The sequence below is a fragment of the Pelecanus crispus genome, chromosome 1 (genome assembly GCF_030463565.1).
Source record: "Pelecanus crispus isolate bPelCri1 chromosome 1, bPelCri1.pri, whole genome shotgun sequence".
In the NCBI taxonomy this organism is placed as follows: domain Eukaryota; kingdom Metazoa; phylum Chordata; class Aves; order Pelecaniformes; family Pelecanidae; genus Pelecanus; species Pelecanus crispus.
Genome location: NC_134643.1, coordinates 202,009,585 through 202,026,012, shown reverse-complemented (window position 1 = coordinate 202,026,012; position 16,428 = coordinate 202,009,585). Strand labels below are relative to the sequence as shown.

At 37.3% G+C, this 16,428-nt stretch overlaps 1 protein-coding gene across 2 annotated transcripts in view; it reads left to right on the top strand.

The window, feature by feature from the left end:
• FRY (FRY microtubule binding protein) overlaps positions 1-16,428 on the top strand; it is a 173,712-nt gene that overhangs the window by 40,963 nt on the left and 116,321 nt on the right. For both annotated transcript variants that reach the window (XM_075727968.1, XM_075727969.1), the window contains exon 3: positions 8,080-8,133. In XM_075727968.1, coding sequence (XP_075584083.1) covers positions 8,080-8,133 — 54 coding nt within the window. The remainder of the gene's footprint in view (positions 1-8,079; positions 8,134-16,428) is intronic.

The following is a 16,428-nucleotide window of genomic DNA, read 5'->3' as shown; positions in this document are numbered from 1 at the left end:
TTTGTTTTTTTTAAATACATGTATTGGCTGATGAAGAGTTCCTAGCTGAACCACCTGAGTAAACAGCTGAAACAGGGCTTTGAATAGCAGTTTCATGCAAAGGTCTTAACGTGGATGTGGAAGTCCAGATCTCCATAGTCTATTGTTCTTAGAATGCTAAAAATAAGTTACATACAAATCACTGCTTTTTCAGAGCGTCATGTTTATTCCAGTCCCACAGGCTCATAGATAAACGATCTTGGACTCTCATACTGCATCTCATGACACCACTCTTGACTCAAGCCTTATACAAAGTATAATTATTAGAGTATGACTCTGGAAAGCCTTGTTCCTGGGTTCACATTGAGAGCACAGTGGAAATAGTGTTCTTATGGAGTATACCTTGCTCTGGTGTCTGTATTTTGAGCATGTTCTTGTTCCTGTTATAGAGAAACATTTTTATGAAAATGCATTGTAATGGATCTCAGCACAAACAACAGAAGAATAAGTCTGTATTTACTTCAGTAGTTTTTGAGAAGTAAATCCTATACATCTTGCTCAGTTTGAAGAAAAAGCATCACATAAGCAAAAAAACTGTTGTCTTTTGTGTCTTGCTGCAGCCAGGCTTTGCAATGTAATAGCCATGTTGTTTTCCAGCTCTGCAACAGTTTATTACTGCTGCTTCCTCTAACAGGCCTTTCTCATTTCATTAATACCGGTTTAGTTAGTCTAACAATGCCTGACTTCAAATGGTTTAGGGTTTTTTGAATATTCAAATTTACAGTCAAATACCAGTTTAGTTGATAACTCTTTTGGGAATATAAATCACTGAATCTGTAATAATTGATTATAGGTATAGAAATTGGGAATATTGATAGTGTCAAACTTAACCCTTGTAAATCATAAGTTGAACTTGGGGCTACTAATAAACTCAATCCCATATGTAAAATTCAGTTAGCGCTGTCTTAGTTAATCCATTATATTAACTTTGTAGTCCTTCCCCAAGCTGTACATCATGGTCCTTCACGAATTTTCATCATAAGTAAGGATGCCACTAAAACTTGATGTATTCCCTGCCCCAGCAAATTAGGTTCCAATTAACAAAATTTTATCTTCTTACATTGGAAGTTTTAAAGTCAGAATCAGTCAGTCTACTAACACATTAGTGTTAGCAGTAGGGAATTAGGGTGTCAACATTAAGTGTCTACACTTCATTTCTAGATGCTCTTTTTAAATTTATCAAACTTAACAGGTTGTAAAATTCACCTCTTTTTTGTACACTGTAGTACTGGAGTAATTAAAATCAGGGAAGACCAAGGAAAGTATTATGATACTAGCCCAGACCTTACACCTTTTGTGTGTTCAGACAGAGTATTTTGATGTATTCATTAAGTTACAGTTTTAAAAAGGCATTCCTATAACACAAAACTCCGAAAGTAAACAGCCAGTAAAATTTCCTTTCTCACTTGTGCTAGAGTCTACCTCAAATTTCAGTAAAGTCATCCTTAGTAGTCTTCCCAACTTGCCAGGTTTTACAAAAGCATGTATTTAAAATTTTTCTTTCGGAACTGGTCCACTGGTAGCCATCATCTTATTTAGGCTGAAAATACCTTAGCAAAAGGAACTTTTCTACTTCTGCCTACAAGAAAGCACCTTACTTAGCAATGGAAAAATATTAGGGAAGACACAGATGCTGAGAGCAGTAGGTTTTTTGTTTAGCATTTCTTTGCAGTTACCAGTATATCTGTAACAGCACTTAACCTTTGTTTAAAGTTTGTGACCGTTTATTATCTCCACTGGGTTGAGGGCATGTCTGGGATTTTTTTTGCTGATCAGGTATGAATGTCAGAGTTCTTGAGTTGTTTGCTCAAGGTAAGTGAAAGAAGGAAAACTTTCATGTTTGTTTTTTGTGAGTTTTTTTCCTTAAGTTCCATGTTATTTTGGGAAAGTTGCAGTGCTGATTTTTGCACGGTGCATCTAATAGCTTGGAAAGCAATCTCTAATTCAGTGGGTTTGCTTCTCACTTCAGTCTGCTTGGAATTTACTCCACTTCTGTGTAGTATTAGTACTGAAAATTAATTTGCTATTTCTTTGGCTTGTATGGCCATTTTTTCTGATACATCAGTTACTTCAAATTAAACATTCTCATGACCAAAATTTCTGAGTGTCCAGATTTTAACTTTCTTGGTAGGCACCATAGGTAAAAGATGCCTTTTGCAGAGAATGTGATAACTAGACAAAAATTAGCCTGTATTACCTGATGTGATGACATAAGCAATCACTGAGTCAGAACAGTACATGACGTGGATGCCAAAGAGACGAGTATCAGAGCCAGTGAGTAAAAACCTGTACTTGAAGCCGAACTGATGTTTTCTTACACAGTTTTGTATTCAGCAGTACAGTAGTACTGACCACATCCTTTTCCACGTGGACAAAACAGAAGAGCTGTTACAAAGAAAAGAGCAACTGCATGAAGAAAGAATAGACTGAGTAATACTGAGCCTGTCTTCTAAACATGGACCTTTCATTATTTTTAGGCAATAACTGTAATGACAAGTAGGTTTTTGATCTGAGTTTGCTAAAATAAAAATGTATGGGAGATATAGAGTATTTTTACATGTATGTCATTGCCACTTGAAATGTGATTTTTTTCTCCATATGAAATACCATGTACAATTAACATTCCTTTTTTACTTAATTTTCAAAAGTTACGTGAAGTTCATAATTTTTGCAGCCTATAATTTTGTCTTACGTAGAGTTGTGGTGTTTTCTTGAAGCTATATTATCATATCTTTTTTATTATGTTTGTGTTTAGAATTTCCTTTTGGTGTATGCTTAGAATTTCAAAGGTTAGTAAAGGAAATCCCCTTTTGTGTTTATTTTACTGTCTGTGTACCATGGTCACTGACACAGTCTCTTAGAAGAGGTATCTAGCAGCTAATTGATGCTGAGCAGAGCAACAGGAGAAATCAAAGATTCTGTTGTCATCCACTGAACTGGCAATTTATATTTTTATGCATGAGGACCTGCTGACTTGCAAAGAATGGTTGTGAAAACAGGACACTAATTGCTTGTTTCATAGAAGTTCCAGGTGGGAGACATTTGGGAGACTATCAGAGTAAACAGATTGTGCTTTTGAGTCAAAAAGCTTGGCTCTCTTAATTGCTTAGGTATAAGTTAACTAGGCTTCCTGGGGTGGTGGTGGGAATTCCCAAATAGTAAAAACATAAATAAGAGATGAAAATTATTTCCCAAGAAGTTTGAAACTATTTTCAGTACAACAGCTTTTTTTATGGGACCGTAGACTGTTCTATCCGTTTTTGAGAGGGCAAAACAGAAGTAAATACTTGCAAGTTCAGCTGCATGAACCTGCTCAATGCAGATCCGTTCTGGGAGAGAGGGGGCAGGAGCGCACAGCCAAAATTGAGGCAGGGACCAGGCAGGCAAACTGTCCCCTTCAGAGGCAACTGGCTGGTAGGTCAGCTGCATCTGAAAGGTAGGTGCTCCTCTGTGGAGTAGTTTCGCATGCCCAGCCTTCAGAAGCAAATTGGCATCATGGTATCTTCTCCTAGATGATACAGATAATGGTTTACACACCGCATGAGTGCAAGACGGATAGTGGTATGTTTTCTGATCTTTCTAGGCACAAAATAACCAATGGCAAAATTAAAAATTTAGCACGTTTGATCCAGCTATCTTTGGAGCAGACCTTTCCTACAGAACACCACCTTCCTTTCCTGCTGAAAATAATATAATACAAAGATGTTCAATTTCTTTCTGGGCTTACATGATGATTCATTGTAAACAGGGAAGAATTGCACTTGGGGAGTTTTTGGTTCTTAAGATTGCGCTTACATGCATTTTATACATATTTCAGCTGTAGTAGTTGAATGTGGTCTATGTCTACTCCATTTTACATAAAAAGTCCATTTTTCCGCTGTTTCCTTCTGGTAACTCTTCATCCCAGCAGACTACTCAGTAGAGTATGTGTGGCTGCTTTTTAGCGTGCAGTGCAAAAGTTACACTTTGTATCAAAATATCCTTGCATCCTCCATGCTCTTAGAAAAAGAGGGGTTTTATCTCAGTCAGTAGTACAGTACCCAGTCATAGTTCAGTAGGAATAACGCAGCTAATGGTTGCTGAGGTTAGAAATAACTTTCAGGGGTATTATATATCACTATAACATGGTGACATACTGAAGCTTAATAGGCACTACAACATCCTTTTGTTTTCATGTTTCCCTGAACACTCAGTTCTGTGACAGGTGGTCGAGAAAAGCTATTCCTGTGTAAATGTACCCAATTATATTTGTGTAGCAGTCCTGAAAAAAGCATTAATATATTAACCATTAAAAGTAGCTGACAGTCTTTGGAGAAATGTTTCAGTGTGTCTATGTGAATAAGGGGTTTGGCTGATATGTTATTTTTTAGATAAATTATAAATATTATATTTAGTTAATGCATGCAAATGTGATAAAATATACATTTGCCATTGCATATTCAACATATTCTATTTTTTTATATTCTGTTAATGTTTTCAAAACAGCAATGAGGCAGAGGAAGGAAATTAATTTCTGGGTGAGCATTTTGTTTTGTAAGCATCGGAAATGCAAAAAGTTTAGATAGTTTTATTGAAAAATGATAGTTTCAAATACTAAATACAAAATTGTCTTTGCTGATCTTTACTGCTTATCTCTAACGTGTATTTGTTTCATGGGAGTTTCCAGTGTGAACAAATACAGAGTATACAATTGAAGGCAGCACTTCAAACAAGAAATAAGGATGTTTAACTTAGTGATTAAAAATGGAAATGTTACTATTGAGAGTCCATTCTTCTGAAATTTTCTGATGTTTTTTATAACCCAGAAAGCTGCAGGCTCTTTCAGATTAATCAAAACGTTCTTTATTCATATTTTGTGGTTGTAGGCTTTGGCTCCAAATTCAGCCTACCTATTCATCCAAGATTTGGAAGACATTTCTGTAGAATGTATTATAAGTACAGAGACTCAGAGTCAACTCATAATATAAAAGGGCCTCTTTGCCATTTCTGAATTGGGTGGGCAACAAAATAAATAAAAATAAAATAGCATCTTGAGGCTGGAAAACATTTTTCAGATTTTTTAAAAAACTGTTAAATAAGTGTAATTCCAGGGTAAATAGACTGCTGTGGAATCTATTACTCAGAGGCAATTTCACTTTATTATGCATTTTAACCTTGTCTTTGCCAGTCCTGAACCATTGGTATATAATGAAAATGTCTACCATGAGCATAAATATATTTTATATAGTAGCTGCCATAGCAAAGATGTTGAAAAGACTGCATAAAATGAAATGGTGAGATTTCTAAGAATATTAGAACTAAGAGGTATAGAATAGGCAAGTTGTTTACAGCAGATGAGAAGAAATTATCTACTGCATAAAGAAAAAATGCTGTTTTCAAAAGACACTTGAAGCCCCTGCATGTAGTTGAGCTGTCTTTGAATTTACTCAGCAGTGTCTTCCTGACATGGTCACTTGTTACACTCATCATGCAAGCAGTCATCCTTTTAGGAGCACTTAGACACGAAAAAACATATTTGTATCTGGCCCTTCTTTTTTATTCAGTGCCATTATCTATTCAGTACTCATCATTAGTAATAAAGTAAATAGTAATAACTTCTACTTTGAGTTTTCTCAAATCTCCAAGCCCCAAATACAATTTTCTGTGGTTATTGCTGCCTGGCAAGAGTGCGAGGAGAAGGGAAGCAGCAGGAACAGCAGTAGGGGCAGGATGGGATGAAGGGAGGAAAAAGGTGTCAGTTAAAGCCCTGGACTGGAGACATTGAGAAGTTAAGGCAGCAGAACCCTTCCTGGCTTTTGCCAGGTGTTCTTGGCTGGTCTCCAAGCCAGGCCTGCCTTCTGCTGCGAGCAAGCCTGTTGCATAGCCTGTGAACGGTTTCTCTAGGTGAATGTACCATGGTTTGGGAAGCCCTGGTCTAGTCACCTGTAAGAGTGCAAGAGATGAGTTGCATGGCCTTGTCAAAATGGAGGGATCTTCACTAACTTAGAAACACAATCCCTGGGCAACATCATTGTCAGAAACGGAAGTATTTGTGTGTGTGCTTCCAGAGATAGGCAACAGGTGATGAGGACATTTTCAGGATTGCAGTTCCAGACCTGGGTTCCCAGGGCAGGTTTTGTCTCATTTAGCTGTGTCCACCTTACAGATAAGCATGTAATGAGGAATCCCAAACCACATTGCTGCCTGAAACACTGAGTGCGTTGCTGCAGGATTTTAGCTACTACTCTGAAAGCCAAGCATTGCAGTGTTGGGCACTGGAACACAAAGCTTCTGGAGGCCAAAGCCCTTTTTATTGAAACAGACCTTAAGAAATGTCTCTGTGGTAACACACGCCTTCTGTAACAGATTCAGAAATTTAATAAAAGAAAAGATTATGTGTTGGGTTTCTTTTCCCTAACCTGCACTAATTCTCAGGACATTGATTTGTCCAGGACCTATGAAAACTTAAGAATCTTTTAAATAAATTGAACACTACTTTTGAAAGATTATCTGCTGTCCTTTTCAGTGTGCGGCAATAGACAAAAGAAGTCTTGTCCTCCCATGAGACACAACTAGATAGGGTAGCACCGAGTTACTGGTTGAGGAGGAGGACTGCGGGTGGGGTGGTGTCGTGTCTGTTTCTGGGCTACAAGATTTTACAGTGTCTGTTCATTACCAATAATCTGTCATACAGTTCTAATTAATAGTTGTGCCCTTAGTGTAACCTGGAGGAGTCACTGTAGATATTAGAGATAATAATGAAAAATATTGATGACTGCCCTGGATAAATCAGTGTCTCAGTAGAAAATATTTTGTTGATTTTTCTATTTGGTAGGTAGTCAGGGGATACTGCAGTCACCCTGCAGCCAACCTCTTTGCCAGCTGGCATTACAAGTGGATCAGCATAATTAATTTCAAAATCAGTCAGCAGATTATACTGGACAACATTTTCTCCAGAGAGAAACATTAAATAATAGAAATCTTTGGACCGCCTCAAGTCTTTCCATTCCATTATCTCAGCAGCTTTACAGATTTCTTTGTTTTGCATCTCACATCCCCTGGCAGTGATGATATTTTGCCTGATACATTAACAGATGCTGATGAGTGTCATAGTTTGCTGAAAGCTGAACAGAAAATCTCATGCTGAGCTGGTGGGAGAGCCCAGATCTTGCAGCTGTACGAGAAGAAAGATGCATGATTTGCAGAAGAATACGGCACTGGCACATTTCAGACACCAGCAACAGTAGTACAATTCAGTGTGGAATTATGATGGTGACATGTTTTTCAGACTGTCATCTGCGTTCATGTATTGTTTATTTTCATTGTGGTTTAGGAGATTCATGTTTTGTATACTGTTGCATATATCTAGAGTACTGGACTGTGTACTTCTACATGCCTCGGTAATTGAGCCTGCTTGGCGAAAAAGTCATAAAGGGGAATGGATGTTCACATGTGGGGACTCTAGCTGAGCAGTTCTCCTTGGCCTTCCCAGGTGCTCTGAGAATGTGTTATGAAAATTTGCTTCCACTCCAAAAATGCCTTTTTTTTTTCTGAGTAATATGGCCATATTTTCCACAAGTATCTTCCTTAAAAATGAACTCTGTGGTGTCTGATTCTTCTAAAATCACCTTTCCATCAGTATGCGCTGGCTGATGCAGTATATCTATGGTCATGTTTGTATTGCCTGGTAGTATTATAACCAGAAGGTACATCATGTAGCTAAATAGAGCTCCCTGGTTACATATTAGAGGAAATACTGGGTGCTTTTTAGGATTTTGAAAGAATTTATCATCGGTGTGAGCACCAAGTAACTCAGATGTAATAAATGGTTAATCCTTTTTTGGAAAAACACTAAAGACACTCAAGACGCTCTGTCAGTATTAGGTCATATGTATGCAGAGGTCTCCTTTGCATATGAAACAAACAGTATCTCCAGCATGAAACTGGTCAGGAGACAAATTATGTGAGTAAAAATCTAACAGAAAAATAATGGTAGAGTTGATAGAATACATCATAGTATTGATCTTAAGTAATACATATTTAATATTTTTTTTCTTTTAGGAGAAACCACTGACTAAATCTCTGCAACGAGGAGAAGACCCCCAGTTTGATCAAGTAAGACACTTGAAATCAGATTATTTCCATTCCTCAGGCTGTAAGACAAATACTTGGAAGGCAGTCTATTGTCCTTGTACTGTTGTTGAATACTGCAAAACAGTATCTCTCAATGTACTTCAGTAGAATGATGAGTGTTTTGCATAACCATTCTTGGGTTTAAATTAGGAGGATTATTCCACTGTTTTCAAGCTCAATATTTTTTTGCCATAGAACTTGCTTTTTACAGTGTGTTAGTCACATGTACTATTCCCTGGCTGTTTCCGCTGGTGGGGGTTTCAAAGCAAACTTTGTATCTTTTCAGAATATCTGGTTTTTGAAACAGGTACATGGCCCGTAGTCTTTCTTTTAATGGGGTTTCTCTTATAGTTAATATGAAGGCCTTTAGAATCATTGTCATTGCTGTCAGTCTCATCAGTCTATTTTGTCTCTGTAGCTGTGACCCAGCATGACTTACATGTTTGCTGCACTTCACATAGGCTGAGCCAACCTGTTGTATTTAAAATCAAGCATAAATTCAGTTGTCGGGTTAAATGCCTATATATGATGAGGTAAATAATAATTAGAGAAAAATGGTTGGCAGGGAAAAAGAATTAAAAACTAAAATAGAATTTATATAACTAATTAGTTTTCATTTAATAAAACAATAAAGTTGTAATTAATAAAATGAAATTTATATCTGGCATTAGGTTAATAAACTGATTATGTAAGGGACATGGGACAAGTATAAAAATAAAAGCAACAGCAATATACACACTTTTTAATGATGGTATAGGAGAATTAATTTTTGTCAGCAGTCTGTTTCTTGAAAAAAAAGCATCTTGAAAAAATTCCTACATAAGTAACCTATTTTGAAATAAAGAAAGATAGGTGCTAAAGAGTTTAAGTTGCATAAAGGATGCCAAAACTCACTCCCAACAAAGAGGAGGGAGGGATAAACTCAAGGTGTATCATAAGCAACAGAGTTATTTTCTGCTCTGCCATTCCTGCCTCAGCTGCTGTTGCTGTTGCCATTGCTGCTAACTCCGTGGCTGCCCGTACCACTGGGCTGCCAGCAGTGCCAGAAATACAGGACAGACAGACATAGCAGAAGCAGCAGCAACAGCAACAACGCTGAAAGCAACTGTGGCTAATGCCATAAGCTGAGGTACCATACTGATTAACTTAAGTTTGGGAGAGGAGATAGGCATGAGTAGGTCTTCAGACCCTCAAATAAGTTTAACACGTTTGTTGTGTTTTCTGGGACATTAGATACATTGCACCAGAAGCAAAGATATCTCGTGAGACCCCACTGGTGTTCACAAAGGCTCACTTCCTAATTTTAGCGTGACAAAGTTATGCTCTCTAGGTTCTGTAGCTACTTTTTGGGGAGAGGTAGCCTGCTCGGAGGGCTGTTCGGAGCAGGAGGCGAACGGTAGGAGTTCTGTGTTGCACTGGGGAGAGCTCCCTGTCTGCCTCGCCAACCACAGAGAGACCCCACGAGAGAGCCAGCCACTGTAGGCTAAAGGAGGCTGCTTTGTGAGTCCTCCCTAGCTCCCTAATGAAATTTTTTGTGGTATTCTGACCGTAATTTTTATATATATATTTTTTTTTTTTTTTTCCTTCCTGTGGGAAGAGGGTCACACATAAATGGGAAAGAAAAACAAATTAAGCCACCCATATGCAAACCTTGTGATACTGTTCCTGCAGTGTGTTAAACAAACACATAATGGGTGGCCGTGATTTGATTAAATATTCATGGTTTAGTGAATTATGGCTCTTTACAAGGAAGAATTAGAAGACTCATGCTTCTCCTAGTTATTGGTTAAGTGGATAGATCAATTAATGAGAACAACGAATACTTCCTAGAGTGAAACAACTGTGTATTTCCTACCGTAGCAGTTTCCTCTGAATGCTGGAGGAAGAAAAAAAAGATGCAGACAAAAAACAAAGGCAAATTTTGTTATACATATTCGTGTATATTTCTAACTGCCTATCTCGAGTCGTACCTATGTATAGAGTTCATAGAAAAGTATAAAGCTGAGATTGCCTTCGACAATTCTGACAGATTGCCTGTCAGAAAACCTTGTTTTCAGTTCCTTGAAATTTTTTAAACAAACTATTCAGATTGAAATTTTCAGACTATCTGTCTGCCTCAGTTGAGTTGTTGGGAATGTTTCCCTCTCCAGGTTTCACATTGTTTTCTACTTGAAGAGCACAATCATTTTGAGATGTTCTAGTGCACCTGGGATTGATCGTACGCCTGTGATTGGGAGATGGAACCTGAGATGTACCTGACTGATGAGCCTGTTTTCAAGAACATGGTTCCTACTTACTGAAATCATTTTTGTTTGGCTAAATTATAGTTAGATTTTCATTCAAAAATTTGTAATACGCAGTAGAGATTTGATATAACTCAGCTAGAGTAGAGACAGGAAGGTAGAGCAAAAAGTCTTTCTTTACTTGGCATGTTTCACTTGGTAGATTAGGTCAGTACATCTCAGTATTATAAAGCTGTTTTGCAAATGATAATGTCAGTATTAGTTGTTGTACGGATAATGTTGCTGATAATAAAAATGAAGGTGTGGTCTACCTGGAAAACTCTGAAGATCATTATTCTACATGATACTAAAATCCAAGTAAGAGGGCATGTGCTTTTAAGTGAAACCATTTAAGTTTAATTTTTTACGTTTACTCAAACATTTAAAGAGTCTATGGGATGAAGGAGCACCAGGTCGATAATCCCTCACTTCTCCCTTCCAGGTAAGGTGTGGAAAGCTTTGGTATTTATTCCTGGAACACATAAAGTCATCTAGCAAAAACAGGAAAGGCCATACATGACATTCCTGACATTTTTACTACAGACATGAAAAGAGGGAGAATCCCCATGAACAAACATTTTCAAGGGGTGTCTAATAATTTTGACTTTCAATTTTAAGACATCAAAAACGACACACTGTCAAAGGAACATAATTTTCTTTTTTTTGACTTATCAAAATTATCTCAGTTCAATTTGAATGAACTTGATAGGTGATGCTGAAGTGACCAGGTCACTGATCACTTTAAAATATCTGAGCTGCATCTTCTCACTGTAAATTAAAAAGCAGCAAAAGTAAGGCATGACCTGATTTAAAACTTGCCTTTTGCAAGTCAGCTTCAGAGGTGGAAAAAACCAGCCAAAAAAACGCCTTTGCAGGAACTTACAATGAGCAGAATAGAACTTTAGCTACCCAGAGTAATCAGCATAAGGTTAACATTGAAACCCCAAATCATTTAAAATGATTCTGAAAGCATCGCTTACTTCCCCCTAAACAGTCTTATCTCTGGCTATCTGAGAACCAGCATTTTTTCCTGCCCATTCTCAAACACCGTTTTAGGAATGCTGGTTGTCATTGTGGTGGTGGATCCAGCATCTAGGGACCTGACTGGGCACAGGCAGAGCTGTTTCTCCCCATGTGGATGTAGTGTCAGTGCCTCCTGTGCGGCAGACAGTATTGTCCTGTGGGCTCTGTCTGGCTGCCAATTGCATCACCCTCCTCAAACTCGTAATAGTATCTTGAGCAATGTGTGAAGTAATCTTACTTATCCTGACTTGCAGAATGTCTCACCATTAGCCTAACAAACTGGATTCCTTACACTGAGTGTATTTTCCGTTTTAGGTGTGCATCTATATAAAGAAAATATATACAGGAAATTATATCATTTTTACATATGGTTTTAAATATCTTTATAGTATATTTAAAATAATTTTTTAAAAGTTCTTGATTAGACAACTCTAGTTGCCTATTGGCAAAGAGCATTACTGCTCCAGCATTAGCATGCTGTGTCCCCAATTATGTTATTAAATGTTTTTAACATAGTACTACTGCGCTATGACTTAAACTTCTTATTACAGGAAACCATGAAGTTGCAGTACATGAAAAGATCAAAAGCTAGGGTGAAAAACCTCATAATTATCCAAGAGGCTTATCCTCATCCAAGGAAACATATTTATTAGTCTTTTCGCAGCCCCTACTGAAGTATCTTCTGTTCTTTCCACGATATATAAATCTTCTGTGAACTGACAACACTGGAGGCAGAAAAAGGGTACTGTGTAATCTTGGACCAACCTGCAGACAGTTTTCCATATGAAAATACAAAATGAATGTAATGTTTTGGCCATGAAAGTGAAAACTTAACAGCAAGATTCAGTTTTCATATGAAACTGTATATATAGAGGTGCCTGTTGCAAGAGTTTCAGGATAAACTGCACAAAAATTTGTGCTCATTTTAGTTATATTACTCTCTTACTAGAAGTGCACTAGGTTGGAGAATACAGATCGGAAAGCAAAAACATTTAATGTTTTGTATACTTTTAGGAGATGGAAACAAAAAATAGGTCAAGCTAAAAAAAGGAAAACAGAAATGTAATAATAACAAATGTGGAAAATACAAATATAAAGAAATAAGACACTAAGCAACATACTAGTGATTAAGTGTCCCTTTCTCATAACAGCCTAAACGTGGCAAATGACATGCTGATAATTATTCCCATCCAATGTTATTTTTGTTAGATGTAGTGAGGAAATAATGGTATCATCATCATTGCAGTAGCACTGAAGCTGGCTCCTTTTGTGTTTTTCCTTTTCCTGTGTTTTACACATTGTCCTTCTTCACCAGCAGAAGGGCACATGGTAGAGGAAGTATAAGAAATGGTGGTGATGGGGTCATAGAACAACCCTTGGCTCCTAGTAAGAGGTTTGGGTTGAAGCAGTGTGTAAAGAAGTAAATCTGAAGGCAAAATTAAAGGAAGCATGTTCACAACTGAACTTGCTGCACACTAGAATTAAATGGGGGTTTATGTAAACTGTTGTAAAATAGCTATAAACGTTGCTAATGTATAAGCAAGCTAGGTGAAATTACATCTACAAAATTATGGTATAAAAAAATACTGTTTCTTTACTCACAAAACCAAGGCCATAAATGAAAACTAGTGAGTCCAACTCAGTAGTTTTCAGTTTTAACAGTTCCCACAGGCATTTAACTTCATAGCACTTTCCAAGAAAATGCTTAGAACGGAGATGTGAATGAAAGGAGATCTACACAAACACAACTGCACTGTTTACTCCTAATGTTGCATTTTACAGATTTTTCAGTTAGAGTTGACTTACCTAGAAATCTATTATTAGCAGAAAAAAAAAGTTTTGTCCAACAGAATTAGCTGCTTTGATTAGAGCTTAGTGCAGTTCGACTTTCCACCTTCCCCCTTCCCCAGTCTAGAGTGTTTGGAACAGGAATTGCTAACTTTATCTCCTTAATTTAATATATTGCATGTGAAATCCTGATCTTACAGTGGTCCATGAGAGTTTTGCTGTTGATTTCAAGGAGCAAGGATTTCATTGCAGCTCTTATTTTCCTTGACTCTGTATTGTATGTAGTTATGGGGCTGTGTTATAGACAGGCATGAAGTGGAAAAAACGTTGAATGAAGGGAAGACATTGCATGGCTATGCGTATCCTAAATATAGCTAAGAAAATGTTTATCAAATTCTGCTTTCAGTAGCATTGATAGAAGGTGTAAGATCTCACTCCTAATGTCCGTTATTTGGAATCTACACAACAATTTGAAGACAGAATATGCAGACACAGTGCAAACAATAGATTTACAAAAAACAAACCAATACTATGCAAAAATGAAGTACTGCAATTCTGCATTATTAAAATGGCAATAAAATGCACATTTAACATACATACTGACATATATGGTATGTGAAAAAAATGCAGAGCCAAGAAGTTAATGGTACCGTTGGAAACTGAATGCAATTTTGAATATATTTGCTGTTAAAGCACATGGAAATTCATATGTGAAATAAAAAAAAAATCAGCATCTGTCTGCTGTTAGTGTAATCATTTCTTACATTTGTATTTTGACAATATAGCAAGATTTTTATGAAAGTATATAAATTGTAGCAAACTATCTGGGCAGAATTTCATTAATTTTACTCTTACATATTAGTCCAAAATAAATATTAAGCATTTACATAAAGTATATTTAATGCTCTGTGAACACAGGTTTTAAACAGCTCCCTACTTGTGCAGCTTTCTTATCCTTAAGCTATACAGTAGGTAGTTCATTTATGATGGGAGAACATGATCATTTGTCCAACAAGGACATATTTGTACATTTGTGCACTCCCTTTCAGGAGCAGCACAGAGCTAGAATTCATCTCACTCCTGGACTTACTTCCAGTAAATGAAAGGGTTGAGTAACCAAGGCGCTGGCTAGACTTCCCTCCCTTCCTGTTCCCTGAGAGCCAGGTCTTTGCCCAGTCCACCCTTCCTTCCTGTCTTAAAAGTGCAATGACAGAAAGATTTAAAAAAAAAGCTATATTGACCTTTCATCCCTACTAAAGACACACACTAAATTCAGCAGAGAAAGTATGGCTTGAGGAGATTTAACAGGCATCACTTTGACTTTTTGTGGTGACTGAAATTGTGTAGCTGGGATTTAGAGAACAGGATCAATATATGTGTTGGTGAACGTGCAGGAAGAACTGACTGAAACTACTTTTCACTTACAGTTAAATGCTCTGATCTCTTACAAGGTGTTTAGGTGTATTCTAGCCTTCCCCAGTAAACCCTTTTTCACTGCATCTCATATTTAACAACCACTGTTATGCCAGCTTCAGAAGAACTTTTGGAAAACAACAGAGAGGCGATTGAAATGTCTGAGCGCCTTGAGTTGGTAGTGAATAGTTTGCACTGACACTAGGTGATTCATGTCTTCTAAGTATTTATCTAAAGTCTTATGCTGGAAGGCTTTGGTATAATTGAGCCCAGGCTGCTGTAGTAATTCTTCATGAAAGGTCTCCTGTCACTGCTGCAAGCAGTGCCTTCATGCCATCTTCCACAGCAACTTGTTTCATATTTCAGGTAATAAAACATATTGGAAACAGTGGACTGAAAGTTTCCTAACATAGTACTTTTATAGAAAATTTTGTTTTTACAGGGGCAGTTGTTACAGCTTTCTAATGCTCTGTGTTTAATTTTAGGCCATAATACCTGAATCCAATCAAAGCAATAATACTTCATCCTCAAAGTGTCTCATTAACTTTAGACCACAACATCACTGTGAAATAGTTAAATTCTGAGGCTGAAAAGCTGCAAGAGAGATCAGAGTTATTGATCTAAACTAACTGTCATCCACAAAAGTTGTCATGTAAGGCGTTAGTAACATTTGGGAATTGTATGCAGGGTGCTCGGTCTCCCAGTTTTGCTCTTGTCTTAGTCACAGACTTCACACAAGCTTGGTCTTATACAAGACATTAAACTCTACTGTTGTTGTTCCACAAGCACTGAAACATGCTGGTTTAAGTTTAAGCAGGTGGATGAACCCGACAGAGTTAATGGCATAATCAGTGTACTTGACACGAAGTACGTACTTCAGCACTTCGCTCCTGCTACTTAGTGCTGTGCAGGATCAAGCCCTGCATGATCTTGAGGTGGTCACAAATCTCCAGACCAGTAATTTATTCCTATTCTAAATAGTTGTTTTCTGTTTTCTTAGAATGTACACAAACGCCGTAGCTGTGAACATTCAGTTGCATTACATATATAATCCTCTTGTATAATAATGCGGGGGGGGCGGGGTTTCACCCTAGCTTTTCACCTTTACATGTTCTGCAGCTCTATGGTTTCCTGTAATAGGAAGTTTAAGTCATAGTTCAGTAGTAACATGTTTGGTAACATTTCTGTAATTGGTGACACAGTTTATACTGAGTGAGTAGTAATCTTTTCCAGTATGCCACTAGAGCTGTTTAATCAGGAACTTTTAAGGAATAATTTTAACCTATGTTTTACTTATTTGTGCACAAAGACATGGGAAACTGTAAATATTTTCCTGTATATAAAAGAGAAGTCTAAGTTATCGGGTGGGTCAGCCTAATAGTAAGACGAATGCACCTGCACGTTCAGTTGGTTAAAGTTATTGCAGAGCTTGTGGGGTTTGTCAATACATTCTGAGGTTCAGGAGAGCTGTCAGATACAACCCATGAGACAGTACCTCCGGTTCATCACTTTTTCCTTCCTTATAATGTGCTCAAAGTCAAATCATCATTGTGTAACAAATAAAAATAAGCCCCTTGCAGAACTACTTCATTGTCTGGTGTGTTGTAGCATGTGATACACAGTTTTAATGCATTTTAGTATCATCAATGGAAAGACACTGTCCACATATAGCCCATTATTGTATTTCTGCTTACGTTTCAACAGGAAATGCATAATATTAAGTCACTGCTTGTACCATGGGTCTCAGAAATGAGATGAAAACAAGAAAGAA